The sequence below is a fragment of the Hylaeus anthracinus genome, unplaced genomic scaffold (genome assembly GCF_026225885.1).
Source record: "Hylaeus anthracinus isolate JK02 unplaced genomic scaffold, UHH_iyHylAnth1.0_haploid 11982, whole genome shotgun sequence".
Lineage (NCBI taxonomy): Eukaryota > Metazoa > Arthropoda > Insecta > Hymenoptera > Colletidae > Hylaeus > Hylaeus anthracinus.
Window position 1 is genome coordinate 12,668,045 of NW_026534330.1, and position 17,032 is coordinate 12,685,076.

At 41.3% G+C, this 17,032-nt stretch overlaps 2 protein-coding genes across 3 annotated transcripts in view; one reads left to right on the top strand and one right to left on the bottom strand.

Moving 5' to 3' along the window:
• The window catches only part of LOC128886369 (tudor domain-containing protein 6), a 229,245-nt gene extending 227,500 nt beyond the window's left edge, over positions 1 to 1,745 (bottom strand). For both annotated transcript variants that reach the window (XM_054141181.1, XM_054141180.1), the window contains exons 1-5: positions 1,456 to 1,745; positions 795 to 1,064; positions 637 to 719; positions 340 to 543; positions 172 to 252 (exon numbers count right to left, since the gene is read on the bottom strand). In XM_054141181.1, coding sequence (XP_053997156.1) covers positions 172 to 252; positions 340 to 543; positions 637 to 719; positions 795 to 1,064; positions 1,456 to 1,564 — 747 coding nt within the window. In that variant the 5' untranslated portion in view covers positions 1,565 to 1,745. The remainder of the gene's footprint in view (positions 1 to 171; positions 253 to 339; positions 544 to 636; positions 720 to 794; positions 1,065 to 1,455) is intronic.
• LOC128886407 (sex determination protein fruitless) overlaps positions 1 to 17,032 on the top strand; it is an 86,980-nt gene that overhangs the window by 8,744 nt on the left and 61,204 nt on the right. The window lies entirely within an intron of this gene.

The window sequence follows — 17,032 nt, forward strand, 5'->3', positions numbered from 1 at the left end:
TCTTATGACTATATGTTGCGACACATAAGTCCTTCGATTCTGTACTTGTACTTAATACTGTTACAAGTACTAAATAAATTTATTTATTTATCTTTTCGTAATATATATCCAATTACTGTATATGCGAAAACCTCTTTTATAATAAAGATAAAATCTAAAAAAAAAACTTACCTTTTGTGCCTGACGAATCCTCTGCAGGTTCTCTGCAATGCGTTCGGACACCTCATAAAACTGTGGAATCAACTCCTTATTCTAAAGACAGACAGAGACAAGAATGCATTATTTTCCTTGCGTAACATCATGATACATCTTTAAATAAACATTGGTTAATATACAAACCTTGTTAATTAGTGGCGCATAATTATGTTTTGTATGTAAGCGCAGCATACAATGCGAGCACACGGCTATTTCACAGTCTTCGCAGTAATATCCTAATGGCTCTACGCAACGATCGGAGCATGTAGTTTGGATAGTAAAAGAATTTTCATTCATTTCTTCCGATAATATGATTTTTGTGTGACTTTGCAGTGCTCTTCCATGAATCTGACAAAATATACAAGTATGTATTTACTTACCATAACCTGTAATAATTGGTACAAAACAATAAAAGCAGACAGATTACAATAAAAAATATACCTTGAAGTAGCATTTGTGACAATAAAGAGCGATACACTGTGGACACCTTACAGTTGCATGAAACCCACATTCGTGGCACAAACCTGAAGGTAAAGATAATTTACTTAAAACCTTCTTTCTAATTTAAAATATTTAGACATTTCCAAGTAAATACAGACCTTGTACAGATTGTTTCTTTAACTTGGAAGTAGCAGACTTGTAGAAACAAATATTGGAATCATCTAAATCAACTGGTCGATTATGAGATACAACCATTAAACCCAGGGCATACATATTTACAGGTAACAAAAAGTTCTGATTATCTTTGCTTTGCAAAACTGTCTTACATATAGGGCAAGGTTTATTAAATCCTTTACTTCCACATTTATCACATATGACGTGACCACATTTCAATAATAAAGGAACTATCCCATTCAAAGGAACAAATCCTGAAACAAACGTATTAAGGGAATTTCTTAAACGTTTTTTCCAAAATGCACAGTATTCATGAAGAACAATGCAAAAAACGCAGAAAAATATATAAACAATATCCACTATCTCAAACTGTATGCTATTCTAACCTCTACCATAGTTAAATTCATATAAGTAGCATTTCGAAAGTATATAACCTAATGATGCTTTTAATTCATACATTAACAGACTAGCAACAGTAATATACTCAGGAACAAAAATACAAGAAAGTTTCATGAAACAATAGCTTAAACAAAGCTTCAAAAGGTTACAAGTCAACAATCATTTGATTATTAACACGTGTATTGAACAAATAATTGGGTAAAAAAAATACCGGTAAACGTATGATTAAAAGCATTACAAAATTACCTTGTAGAAAAAACTGGTGTTTGCATTCTAAGCAATAGACGTAGCGAAGCTTTTGCGGAGGAAAAACGTAATTGCACGAGAACTTATTGTTCTCTCGTTGATTGAACATTTTGTTCAATGTACGCTGACAAACTTTATTAACACAAATTTCAGACACTTTTTATTACGAGACAGTGAACAGTTTCTATCTTACACTCCGCGCACGACCATGCGGAAAACGAAGTATGTTGGCACCATACATTTGAATTGTTCCCCAGTGCTGGCACGCGATGTTGCCAATAACCAGCGCTCTTCGAATACAATTTACTATTAAAAAATTATTGTTCTATTTCCATAACCAATTACTAGGTACAAAAAGTAATATGAAGATACTGGTAACATATCCATTATATAAAAATAAATAAAATATTCACTTTATCTAAATGGACAGAAAATGTAACTGTACCTTCTGCCTGTTCAAGATGGAGGGCGGGTAAACAAGATCACGTGACCGCGGCAGAATCGTTTTGATAGAAGGATATTTGCGAAATAACTATGCGAATTACGATATATATACTGATATGCTATTAACTGTGATTATAACAATAGTTTTTGAAAGCTATGTTACCGATTTTTAGGGTATTTGTCACGTTGTTCCAAACTTTAACTCGCTACATTTTGTAGCCTAAATAATACGGTCCTGATCAGAATGGCGGGCTGCAAGATTTTGTATCGTGTACTTCAAATACAACTTTACTAAACTTTAGTTTACTTTAGTTACAACTATGGTAACATTTTATGTATTTGTATTTGCACGTAATTAATTCAAACAGATTATATTACGTTTTATGACATAGATACATACATTACTAGTGAAATACGATTGCATTGCAACTTTCAACGATCATTAATCGATTAACAAAATTTTCATAGCAAAGACTCATTAACGCGCCAAGAAGGGCACATTTTTATATCATATTACGTACAGTATAGAAGAAGGTTTTTCTCACTGATACGTAAAGAATCAGATCTTTCTTTCTCTTTCTTCCCGCGCAAAATCTAGTAAAATATTTGATGCTCAAAGAATGGTAAAAAATGATTGTAACGAGACGTACCTAATTCTTAAAGTAAATATCAGAACGTAATCGATGATTGTCTGCAACCGTTCCTTGCGTGTTTACGTCTCAAAACTCTCAAAAGTTATAAAAGATATCAAGCACACCATTTGACCGCTGAAAGCGAACAGACGCCGACGAGTCACGTGACCGGTAAGTGTGGTCACGTGATTAAGAAAGTTTTGTAATTCTTAGGACAGATGTCGCTACGATCCAGAGAACCGTACATTTTGGCAAAAACATAAAAAGACAGGTGGATAAGCGGTGAAGTTATGTTGGATTCATTGGATTCTAGGCGCGGTCGCAGCAAAGGTCCGTTATGATCCCACCCAACACGATCGCTTCAGCGAGCAAGAAGATCTTCAACCTCGTTCGCCATGTTCCGACTAGATGCTAGTCTCACGACATTGTAAATATAACTTCAACTATACTGTATGTACTATACTAGTACATACAGCGACTTTGCTTTCTCAGCGCGTAGCGTCGAATCGACGAATGTTTTCCTTTTTTTCTAAGAACGCATTCTAAGAATACCTTCGACAACGTAAATTAAGAGAGCAGGATGTTATTAAGTCGTAGATACGTTGTTTATGTATGAATTCGCGCAGGAATCTAGATACAGGTTAGCTCTTCGACGACAACTTTGTCGCATTTGTATACGTTCGATGCAAAGCAAGCTGGCCATCTATTTCTGACAAGAAAACTAATCTGCTGAGCAGATTATAGCCTGAATGTTTATATAGGAAATGTATCGCATCTTTTAGCTTAGCGGTTCTCAAACTTTTTTCGTTCTCATAAGTACGGCTAGGTGACCATGCTTTTCAAAGAGATGCACTCTTTGAAATGATAAAACAGAAAAATCAGTTAACTGTTCACGTTGCAAGTTCTTTCTGTTAAAGCTGTAAAAGTTTACTTATTAGTACAATAATATAATATTTATATGGAATGTATTTATATATGGATTATATATTCCTCATAGTTTTTCATCTAATAAAAATGAACAGTTTTCGAGTTAAATTGTATTTCATCGCAGCAGGTGTTCAAAATGTTTTTCGCCCATTTCGATGCGTGCCTCGACACGCTTCCTCATTCAAGTTCGCACACGCTCAAGAATGCTATGTTTTTTCTTATTTCTCCAGGAGAAAAACTGACACAGCGTTTCCTACGAAAGAGAACACTCGATGCAGCGGCCTTACAACGCATATCTTATTTTTAAACTACTGAATTATAGACCAATCTTTACCAACAATTTTTTGCTTGTTTGGATATATATTATTTCCATTCTTCAACGTTTACGAATCACTACCAGGAAATGCGTCACCTGCTACGATGAAGTCACATTTTTCTTCGTAATTCGAAGATACCTGGCCTATAAAGATGTTCGTTTATTTTTTTATGAATTTAGACGAGTCCTACGTGCAACTACATTTTTGACCACCAACTCTAGGACGTTCTGTATAATAACAACGAAACCGTTAGGCGTTACGTTTTATTTTTCAAGGAAAAATCGCTATATATATGAATATATACTCTAATATTAGCTATTGCAATATTTTGTTTTATCTACTCAACGGTTATTATTTATTGAACTAAAGCTAGCATTATTTTCCCAACAGCTGCGAAACAAAGGAAAGTAATGGCTTCTCGCGTAGGCGGTGATTTCCTACGTTGAATATAACATTGTTCATTGCCGAAGTACCACGGTATTTAATGGAGAGAGGATGACCCTAGCCCTCAGCGACTACATAGGTACGGTGGAAGTCGGACTTTGCACGAAGCCGACCTTTGCACTAGAAAGTGCACTACGCCGAGTAACGCGTTTCGAAGATGTAGAGATTCCAGCTGTTCGACGGAAGAATTTAGCGATACGGGATGAGTAAGAACAAATATGAGACTGTCCACCCAACAATTGTTTGAGTTCCCAATTTTCCCAGGTCAGTTTATATTTACACGCATCCAAATGTATAAAAGCCACAGATGCAAAAATATATGAAACATCAACAATAATATACATGTTGCACCGTTTAGAAGATAAGACACCCATTTATGTTTCAGTTCATGACCTAATCCATCTCTTATTATGCATCAGTAGGTATCTCTAGGCTTGTGAAATGTTTTGTTTGGTAAGATTTCTTCTGTACCAACTACATCGATAAATTGACAAACAGTAATGCTGCAAACTGCTTCTTTATCATCCTTTAGAAATCTGTATCAAGATATAAAGTGTACTCGTTCCCGTACATGGAAACCAAAGAATCAAATGAACCCGTTCTTTTTATCTCAATGGATCAGTGCCGATAAGATTGTCACGATTGGCAACTCCGTCCAAAAATAGTCTCGCAAATTTCAACGCGAATCAGATGTTCGCGAAAACTCTTGGTTTCCTTGTACGATAAATTCCTGGCGTCGGTTTCCTCGCGTACATTCTTCCGAAAACAAGTCGTATCCTAAAACGATATTGCGTATATTCCAGAAATAATTACAAGCGTCCGTAGAACAGCGCCAGACGAAGTTACCCGCGATCCAGGCAGCGATAATTCGAGTTCTCATCTTTTACGTAATCGGCACGCTCGAGAGCGGCGGGAAAGGCGAGAAGGGAAGGAGGAAGCGAGATATCGGATTTAGGCCGACGCTCGAAACAACAGTATCCACGGCGAGGCGGTCTCTGGACTAAGCAAACCGAGCGAAAGAGCCGTGGCAAGGTCTAGGCTGACTGGCATTCAAGGTCGCGTGCACAGCGCAAAAGCCCCCGGATCTATCCCCGCCCCAGATTTCTAGCGCCCTTTGCCTCACTGCAACAGTCTCCCTCTCTTCGCGATTTCCTCTGTCTCTCTCCGTCCTGCATTCGCACATTTCACCAGGTCCCCTCTACTCTCTTGTTCGCAGTCCTCGATGAACGCTCGAGTCGTCTCTCGCTTCTTCCCGCGGCTTGGTTGGCTCTCTTTGTTCCCCAGCGCCATCTTTCTTCCTCTGCTCCGTGCTCGTCGTCTCGCGGGGACTTCCCCTCTTTCTTCGCTGCCCTTTCCGCATGCAACATCGATTTACCCATAAAAATTCCCCGCACTCAACTCTATCACTCGACTATTACTTCCTGCCCGGGGCTCCGCTATCTCTTGCACCCGGATTCACCGTTGTAATACGCAACAAAAGTATGATCGATCCACTGGTTAATCTCTCGTTTCGCATGCCAAACGCTCGTGTTTGTTTATTTACATCCTAGCGTAGTTACTTGGAAATCGAGACAAACACAGCCAGGCGAGGCACGCAACGAGTCAAGAAACGGATTTCTCTCTCCGTTCCGGAAACGAATTGGCCGATTAACGCTTGTTTCGACTTTAAGGAATGCCCGTTGACTGTCGCGAAAGCTCTGGAAAACGGGCAACAAAGAAAACATCGATTTTTTCCCCGCCCACGCGAGAAAAGTGTTTCGTTTTCATGAGAGATAATGGCGCGCAGGGTTTTTCAGACTTAGGTTTTCTAAAGGAATAAAGTCAATCGCTATTCGATCGTCTAAACGTTCTATGTATATTATAGTTTGTCTACTAAATTGCAAGTGTATATCGAGGAATATTTATGAAATTATTTTTCAAACTGGTCGTGAAGCACAGGGCTATTACTCACTGAGTAATACTCAGCAGCTTCCGATACTATTTGGTGCATGATCACAAACTGTCGTGCTACAGTGAGTGTATCCTAACTCGGTTCTAAATCCAATTCCGTTGACCCAGATTAGGCCCTACGTGATAAACTGGAGATTCGCAGGCTACTCTCCGTATCCCGCCCCCACCCGGCCATTTATAGCGAATGATAAAGATACATCAGCGTACTGTGCGAAACGCGTCCTGTAACACGAGAAAAGCGTGGGGAAAATGCGACTCGAAACGAGGTTTCCTGCGAAGCTAATATCAAAGCTGCGCAGGAAGAGAATTCTTTGTCGCAGAAATCGTCGCCACTCCCATGAAGAGAGCGTGCGTGCGAGCGAAAATGTGAGCGAGACGGAGAGATGAAAAGCTGTTGGAATAGTCCCGGGCGAGAGAAAGAGATCGTTGAATAATTTTGAAGCAGTGAACGGACGAAAAGCCATCGATTGAAATTTTCATCAGGCTTTCGCACGCGCATGTTCCCTCAATTATTTATTCACGGAATAACGAACGGACAAGCAGACGTCTGGCTGGCGAGCAAACGAGCCAGCATCGTGCGGTTCGACGAGAAAAAAGCAGCATCTGAAGCGGTTTTAGTTATTATGGAACGCTTTGCGCGCTTCGCCGTTGAAACTTTCAGCTAATCCCGTGGCCCGTTTCTCTCGATTCTCGTTTGGAAAATCAGTCGACGTGCATGGGCTAACTACGACTATCGAACTTCCGGTCGCACGACACTTTGCGCCAGTGTTTTATTGACTGAAAGATGCCTTGCAATTGAAAAATTTGAACCAAACCAATACGTAATACAGAAGAATGCGAATGATTAAAAGAATATTCATCAACAGTGGACAGTACAGTTTACAAGAAGTTTAAGGAAAGAAAAAATAATTAAGCTATAGTCAAGAGGTGCTTTTCGACGTGGAGCTTATCAGTGGATAAGATTCCGTTCAAATAATGCCTCCAGAAAAATGTCGACCACAGTAATTTGACGTCAAGGTCATCCTAGCGAGTTTATAAAGATTGATCTACCTCTCGACGCCGAAATGTTCTTCGCTTCTGGTCTAGGACGAGCGTTCTTTGGCGTAAAGGAGGCCAGCAGGAGTGGTGATCGCGCGAAACCGTTCACCGCTCTGCGAATTTCACTCGCTGGCTTCCGGCGGGTCTCTTCCTCGGAGAAATCTCGTCCTATGACAGAAAATGGAATCTGATATTGTAATTCCACGCGCTTGTGTAACGCGACCTTCTGTTGGGAAACGCTGGGAACGATATGTGCCCCCGTCGCCCTTTTTTTCAAGCTACCCGGACGCTGTACTTCGTGAAATGAATTTAAAGCGCGCGCCACGTACGCGCACGGCGAAACGTGAATACCGTAATATTAAAACACAAACCGGAGGACTGGATGTCATCTGAAATTCGCTATAAACCGCCGTCGCATTTATTCGGATACGGGAATCTAATAATAATGCGAAGCGACGACGTTTTCGTTTCAATTTGCCTCGCAGCCAGTTGACACGGAGATGGTTTGGTTAGGAGTTCTAGGTTAGAGGGGGATCCCTGGCTCCGCAGAAGTTCGATGGAATTCTGGGTTACCGTGGAACGTAGGAAAAAATCAAGGGGGATTAGTACACCGTTTTCATGTTGGAAAAGTAACGAATTTTTTGGATAGAATTCTTGAAAGGGTTCGAATTTTCATTTTTTGAAGGTATTACTTTGTTGGCGTGATGTTTGTGTCTGACTGTGAAGCACTTAGGTCACTGAACTCGTAGAGATAGATACTTTCATTATGGATTTTAAAGTGAAATACGTAAGAATAATATTTTAATCTGAAGTGACGTGGTCGAAGACATTCCACTTTGACGCATTCTATTTTTTAGTACTGTCAGCAATCCTCCCCGCGTAAAGACGGTGAGAGTGGGAATAGATAGAGTGAGAGTCGTAGAAGCCATCGACCACTCTCATTTTGTCATCTTCGCTTGCTTTGCGCATCTCCGGTCTTGGTCTTTGGAGCCAGGATTCCTGACAATCAAGGAGCTCGAGTCCGCCCTGCGAAGGGAGGGAAAGAAGTCGCAATAAAATTGACGATCGGAGAAAAGAGAAGTTGTTAATTTCCTCTTCCCGTTACTACGCCTTCGATTCCGCTGCTACATCTATCACTCGTGCGCCCGACTTGCGTACGCCTCCCCTTTAAAAAGAGATCTCGGGATTATTAAAAGTTTAGTACTACGTGCCGCTGCGACGAATCGACCCTCGAGCCGATCTCTCGTCGAGGATTAATGCACGGCAGTTAATTAATACGTTTGAAATCTCTTGGGTGCATCTTAGGGTGACAAATACCGACGCAGAGTCAGGGTTTCGATTATCGATACTAGGCGGTCAAAACAAGATTCTTCCTTTTATTGCAACTTGAATTTTTCAATTTTATAACTTTAGAGCTTCGGAAGTTTAGAGCGTTTAGAATTGAGCGATAGAATTAGAGTGTGATAGAAGTTCTCAAAAGAAAATTTGGGCGATAAGTACACATGTATCTAAAAGTAGAGGCATCCTCCGTTCCTCGTGAATGAATATATTCGTAATCAATTTCTCGAGTCTCGATTTACCTGGCTTGTGATCTTGATCGAACTAACGAAAGCTCATTGTAGCAATACAGCAACTGTGCATAGTAGAGAGAACATACATCTCTGTTCTAATCAGATCACCGAGGGTTCGTTATTAATTGCAGCGTAATCCTGAATCGCCATCTCGTTGACCCTCTACCGTACCGCCTCTTGAGTCAGTGGAGCGGAAGTAGAATGGAACGGTGCATGGTTAGGCATTAGACGTTTGTAGTAACTCTTGAACTCCAAACCAAGTTTCACAATTTTTGAAATGCCTCAGGTTCTATAACTGTCTTCGTTAAAGTTTCTTATCATACGAGTTTCTATTAGCCAGAGGAGCGCCAATTTGAAGCGTCTCGTTCCCATCGCTAGCAGAGCTTCCATGCACCTGTGGAGAAAACGTCTGGACGGTAAGCACACGTTTGACGGTGTTTCGGGGTCGTGGGTGGCCTGGAAACGAGTAGAAGAGGTGTCCACGAAGGTGGTAGTGAGGATGATACTGGAAACGGTCGGAAAATAAGGGGCTGAAAGAGGCCACGCGTCGCGGAGCCGGGCGAGCGGTTGGCTTGAAAGCGAAATAGCGCTTTCTTCCTTTTGTTCGCGCGGGAAAGAGAAAGAGATTCGGGTGGTCAGGGTTGGGATAGAGCTACAAGTGGTGATAAACGAGGCCGAATCCTCGTTATTACCCGTTGGGGAAGGCTCGAAAATTCCTGTGGAATTCAGCCGACTCCGCCGGCAGTTGCCCACCTGCTTTTTATTGTCCCTCTTCGTTTCGTTGAATGCAGATTCGCCGCGACCGCGTGCACGGAAATGCACATGTTTACGAGTGCATCATTCTCAGTGGTGTATCTGGACTCGTTGGAGCCCCAGCTAATTACTCCAAAGGCCACTCTCTCTTTAAAATGTTTTTGGATTCGAAACTATATACTGTTGCTGGAAGGGATCTTGTGAGGTCGTAAAGTCGGTCGGATATCGATCTTTACAACTTAAGTCGACCGCAATTAGTAATCTGACACCTTTTTAGACAAGGACAGAGCTAGACTTTTCGTTAAGGGCCGTATGGTATCAGAATTAGGATGTTCATATTTAAATAACTTTTTTCTTCTTATGTATGTTCACACATAATTCTGTTGGCAAACTTATTGAAAATACTGTGATAAGTAGGAACTTAGTTAACCAATCATCGTCGAGAGTTTTCGGTTTTTTCAATTCGGAAAAACCTGCGTAGCAAACATCAAGTCTTGGGGCCCCGGGGTGTAACGCGGGCATGTATACTTTAGAGCCGCGATACACCTGTCGTCCTACGGATCAGTTACCTGGCCCAATAAAGCAATAACTACTGTTTCGGTTTACAATCTCACAAGATCCCTTCTAGCGACAGTACATTTAATATCGATGTAGGGCTACAAGTATATCAGAATTGGAAACGAACCTTTGGAACATGAAAAGATAAACCTGTCTCGACATTCTGGGCAAACCAGTGCTGCTGACCGATAACAGACGCCGCGTGGTGCGTAAGCTCGATGCGCAGGAGACTACTATTGCCGCGTGATATAAATAGTAAAAATAAAAGAATAAATGAGGTTCCGTTTGGCCATTTCAAGTAGTACACTTAGCATGCTTTAGCACATGATAAGGAGCACATCTGCGCTCTCAAAGGAGTATGGAAACCCAATACCTCCACCCTTTCGTTCAGGCTCCTTTTTCGTTCGCTGCGAAGTCGCTCCAATTTTCATGCGAACGACGGCCAGCGTGCTTCGTTTTGTTCGCCGTTTAACGCGAGCATCTATACGAATTCCCAGCGATACCTGTTTCTGATGCAACCGTATAGCTACATTGCTGTCGACAACAATGACGACGTCTTGTTTTCTTCCGTTTGCCTTCTCTCAGCGTTCCTCTCAGCTCCTTCTCGACGCCACAGAAACGAGGGGCGCATTCTTTGAGGCAAGGGTGCATCTGAACAAGAAAATCTTCCAATTATGGGAAACCAGTTGCGCGACCAGTCGTCGTCCGTCATCAAAGTAAATAGTTGACCTCTTTAGGGCACATATACAGTCAGAAGAGTCGAGAACAAGTTAATGCTTCGAATTTTTAAATAATTTGCTGTATAAAATCGGTATCGCTAATTATATAGAACGCATCGAATCATTTTCAACTCCTTCTTCGATCCTCCTCAGTGATTTTGTTATCCATAAATTATCCCCAAATGTATATTTATTTAAATTCTCTAAGTTGGGAATAAAACTCTCAGACGAAACCCCAAATGGGCAGAAAAGAATTTAATGTACCTACCGCGAATATAGCGTGAAACGAAACGTGATCCCCGACTAAAAAAGTTTGGGGAACGCTGCAAAAGGGAAATACAGCGTTATCAAATGCCACAGGACGACCGAGGACGTCCCTCATCCTTAACAGCGGTGTATCCAGCCCTAAATCTGTGAAACTATTTCTGAGCAATTCTTTGTCTCCATTCTTTTCCTATTTTTCAGCGGTAATCGCAGCACTATCGCCGCTCTTGAAGATAAAAGGAAACGTAAAACGTGACTGTTGTACTCGTCTCGCGATTCAGATTTTTATTTTTCCGAATTACATTTCAGGTTTGCTTTTCGTAGCACTCGGAAGTAAATCAGTCTAGTTGCAAAGCAACTGGACGCTCTGAAAATTGAAATTAAAGAGAAGGAACATAGATAGAATTCTTTTTTCCAGTAACAAATCGTTACAGTAATAGTAGGAACAGTAATTTTTGTTTCTGTCAGCAATGATTGCAACATAATTTATTAATTGTCCTCCTGACGTACATACATACATCTCGCGTTGCGAAGCGCTGAATAAGGTATACTTAATTAATCGATCCCTGAAAGATACCTAACGCTCGTAAAGTATGCGCCGCCCTGATTGAATAATTTTATGATTGTGCTCAGTTGACGGAAAAAGACGTAGAAGAGAACGTTTACCCAGCAAATGTTTGTAAAGTATTCTGCTCGTGTGTTTTGCGTGGAACGACGAAAAATAATATTTACTTGGGAAGAATCGAAATATTTTCTTCTTTACAGTAGCGTTATTTGTTGATGAACGTTTCCTGAAGTTCGCGCACAGGTCGATAACGGTGGGTCTCGCAGAATAGTCTCATTCAGTAGTGCTTCATTTGATTCACAATCTTAACACATTCGCGACCGCTGACGTGAATTCACGTCACTTCAAATTCTATTCCTGGTTGTAACAAAATTATGAGAATCTTTTTATTGTATACACCACATATTTATAACATTGATATTTCAAAACATATTTTGTAATTTTTATCTTCGCCCTAACGATACAGATTTGCAATGTCCAGCTTCAGAATTGTATCATGTTGGTCAGTACTCGGTCTTAGAAACGTAAAATATCTGCCGGTCGCGAATGTATTAATTAGTCATCCTTTATTCCATCGTACCTGATGGTACTTTATGAATATGCGGATTGAATATACGATATTTATAGTGAACATGACGCATGTGTTGTTGGTCTAGTATATGCATCGTGTCTAGTACATATTTATGTATAGTATGTGGCACGTCTGCGAATATGATAATCGCGGCAAAGATTTATGACCAGAGCCTACATATATTCTATAAATATGGAACTACACATCTGGAAGAGAAATACACGACGGGCAAAAACCTGGCCTGGTGGCCCATTATTTTCAAAAAAATCATTGCTAAGAGACAAGTTTGCTCGAGTGCCGTCGCCACTAGCTTTACTTCTCCCGATTCATTCACTTTGTGCCGCATCTACAGCGTTGGTGTGACATTTATAAAGTTCGTTGCATATTTATAGAGCTTGTACCACGTCCAAAGAGCTCGCGTCTAATGAGTGCTCATCATATCCATATAATCTGCGTCATAGAGTTGCGTTCTCTTATCGCATCTGCAAAGTTCGCGTCATCTACAGATCCCTGCAGCTCAGTCCAGTCTCAGAAATTGGTCGACGCTACGAGGCCACCCTCTATCCGTCTCAAACACGGATAGAGAACAATGTTAGGGTTCAGTCGGCGCGGAGAGTTGTTTTGCGCTGCTGTATTCCTGGTGCGCCGCGAGAGCAATGTTTGTCTGTGCGGATACGAGTCGAGCAATCAGCGTATGTTTGCAAGCCCTTCCCAAATTCATTAGCGCGCGCTTTTCGTGCCGAACCGAGTGAAAACATTTCGCGTTTCGATAGCCGTGGCTTAGCGTTCCCAGTCGATACTGTTGGGCGTCCTGCTCACGAAGAAACACGCTCCGGGCACGAGAAACACGTTCCGAATTGATCCACCGTTCTGGGACCGGGGTTGGATAGAGCCCGGGTGTAATGCAACGAGTAATTCGACACATAAAGCCGAATTTACATCGAAATAGAGAGGCGAGAATCGAAGGGTTGTTTGAACTCCGCTTTAGGTGTAGTCTCGGGTTCACGCGTTCGATTATACGTTGTATTAACCCTTTGCATTCGAGCCCTTTTTTCTGGTATCTACCAGCAACTCGAGATGGTTTCTTAGCACTCTATTGCCACGATGCTAAGCTTAGATTGACTTCGAAGATGAGATCTCTAAATTGAGATTTGAGAATCAGATCATCTTTACTTTACCGACAATCATTCTACATATTTATGAAACTTTCAGGTCAAAAGAAATGAAACCTAAACAAACATTATTGCTGGTTGATTTACTGCGTCAAACTTGGTGGTGACCAAGAGTCACCTCTCGACAAAACGGATGTCACGCCAATCCTGGCAACGTGCAGACTCCAGAAATATATACAGAAATTCTATAAACGTAAACCTAACTCTGCGAACACTGCTCGAATTATGATGTTGGGTACTCTAAGAGCTTAACCTTTGCACTTAATATGTGTGTATTATTATTGAACTAGGAATTGTGAGAAAACGTAGGATGAATCCATATACAGTGGGTGTAGAAAGTATTCGTACACTGATCAATTTCCAAAAAAACTGTGTAAAATTGTAATTTATTAACTTATTTTGTATAAACAATGACATTCTACATGTTCTAGGAAATCTCTAGAATAGATAGATTAAAAAAAAAAATAGCTATTTATGTAAGTTGCGAAATTAACAAGAAAACAACCGATAGAAATATTGAAGCAATAAGTATTCGCACAATTGTTTAAAAGTACTTTCCTGGAAATTTCATGTTTTCTAATTCGCACGGAGCAATAAACTAATGTGTTTACGTTACAAACTCTGTTGTAAATGGTTCGTCATAAGAATCGTACAAATACTTATTGCTTCTATACTTTTATCCACTTTTCGCATTTTTTTGTTAATTTCACAAATTATATTAACTAGTAAATGTTGTTTGGACTATATCTATCTTAGAGACTTCCGAGAATATGTAAAATATCATTGATTATAAAAAAGGAATTTAAGAAATTCACACAAATCAATTCACACAATTTCACACAAAAGTTTTTTGGGAAATTGATCGGTGTACGAATACATTCTACACCCACTGTATATATAAAATATCAACACCTTACACTGTTTAGGAGATGAGACAAACTTTCGTGTCGTCAATTCTTTATCTGTACCTGTAAAAATGTGAATTTTCCTTCAACTTTTTCCTCGATCTAATTATTATTCGTTACTAGTAGAACGTCTTTAAAGTCTCTGCTAGTTCTGAAATCTCGATCATCCTGGAGATCTGGATCGAAGTACTGATTAGTTTTGGCAGCCTCAGTCGCTGATAATCTTGGCAGTCCTCGTCTATCTGGAGACTCGGATGAGCGTCACAAAGTGACTGAGCCACGTAAATACGTATCTCATAATTTACACTCCACTTCGTTTACTTTTTCATGTAACAGATAGATACTTAGTTATACTAGAAGCACCGGTAGTAACGACTTGTTTATATGACATGTTCATTGCGACTGGCAGCGCTCCAGGAGTTCTAATGTTTCATGACGATGTGTGCATAAAGTTCACGTTTCATTACACGTTGCTCAGCATGTTAAAATCTATCTGGACTCGATTTTATCACACCTATTGCTCTTGCGCGAGTTACAACACACTTGGTCTTAGATTACTCGTTGCGTTAGGCGTAGGGTTATGTGACATACTCATTCGTACTGATACTGTGCGTTGAGAATATCGAACAGGTATTGGAATAAGTCGCCATTGGTAAGACGGACTAGTCGAATCTCTTGCAGTGTCGAGTACAATTGAAAGATCAAGACAATGATGGTTACTAAGGTCGATCGCACACGGAGCAACCGAACAGTTTCAAACCACTCTGAAACTAGTTGCATGTGTCCGTGGATCTAGGTAAAACAAAGATGGTGGAGTAGGTAAAATAAAGAGCGCAAACGGTTTGCAACACTAATTTCAAATCGGTTGTAACAGATTCGAGTGAATTTCAATTCCAAGTGAATCGACGTCATTTCGAAGTATTTCCTAAATTTTTTCATTCATGAATATCAAGTTTAATAGTTTTCCGATAGAACTAATAACCCAATGACTCAACAACTCTCTGATTCTCCAAAGCCTCGTTAGAATAAACGTAGATATCAAGACATTCTCCATTCCAATCGCTAATTACAAGCCAACTACACCTGTCCATAGTAAATCCAGGTCACGAACGGTATCTCGCGAACCATCGGCGCTATTTCCACTGGCACAGAACTATCCTCATCCGTAACAGTGGAGAAAAAGCAACCCTACGATTTCCCCCCTGAAAAAAAGCGTGTCGATTGTCCGTCGTCCTTGGTTGACCGTATAATTCCTGAAACGGAATTCCGGGGCAGGGTGACCGGGTCTGTACATCGACAGCGTGTCGATTTATCGCGGGATCGCAATTTAGTGTTGTACGAGCTGTTAGCAAACCGACGGCTGCAAATTGATGCCCTCTGGGCCCAGTGTCGGTAAATTAATAGACCCGGCGTTAGGTTCAATCGATGATACGCAATAAATTGATGGAATCGTTATTGCACGGGTCCTGGTATTATTTAATCAGCGATGCACACTTCATTCGAGCACGATTTTCTGAATAACTGTGTGTATAACTAGATGCTCGAATAACATAGAGGAAGGAGGGGGTCCAGGCCAGGCTGTCCATTGTTCATCGACGGTGATGATACATACACTGCAGGTCGCTTCATGCCAGCGCGCCTCGTTAATGACACCGACACGACGACCGTGGAAAACGACACCCCCCCTCTTTCGCGCGTCTTCTTGATTTTCTCCATTTTTTTGTTCCCGCCCCTGCACGTTTTTTCCCCCTTTCCTTGATCGATGCCGGGACTTTGTGTCCGTCGGAATCTCAGCGAACCGTGAAGCTGCAGCCAGGTTGCACCGATGGGAGTCACGTCGACGATCGGCAAAAGGAACAAGTGCGGATGGCGCAAAAAAAGTTACGGAACAGGGACGAACAACGAGGTACTTCGAAAAGTATTCGAATGATGGATACGTCGCTGGTTAGCGGTGTAGTCATAAAATTCGTGTCACGTTCTTGGACTTCTCGTCACGAGAACTCAAGTATTCGAATATTTGGTCACGATAGCTTCGAACCATCGAGTTAGCCTCGATTCTACGACAAATTTAACTTACGAATGTTGGTATTTGACGTTCGCGCCAACCTAGCCTGTAAATTCTTCTAGACACACGCGTATTCATCGGAGCTCGTGTATTTCGATTATAAAATCATTCGAATGTCTCCACCCCTGTTGCGGGGTGCCGGCGAATCGCGAACAGAACGCGGAGCCCGCGTTCCAAAGGATCAACGTTTTTGCGTTTTGGCCTCGAGGCTCGAGCGTTATCCCCGTTTCCCTTTTTCCATTGGTTCTCCGTCGTTCTTGGACCGTTGTTTTCGCTCAACTCGAGACTTATTTCCGTCGTTACACGTGCTCACGGCTTGTTAAACTCCTAAGCCTGCGCTTGACGGCTAATAGCTAGCAATTATTCGAACGCGCCACGGGGAAAGCTTCAGCGAGTTTATTAAAGCTTTCAAGAATCAAACGAAAAATTTCATCAGAACGGCCGGCATTCTGGCCAAGTTCCCCGGTTTCTTTTCTCCTTTCTTGCCCCAGCCGTTCTTTATCTAGTGGTTTTTATCTCTGGAGCCACCCGGGCGACGTTGTAATACGGCCAGTTAGCGACTACGCTCCGAATGCGCCTTAAATAAGACATCCAACTTCGCGGCGGTTTTACTGAAGGATTTAGGAGAGGCACAATCCTCTCGGAAACGGAGTAAATACTTTATTTCAGTCTTTAGAGTCCC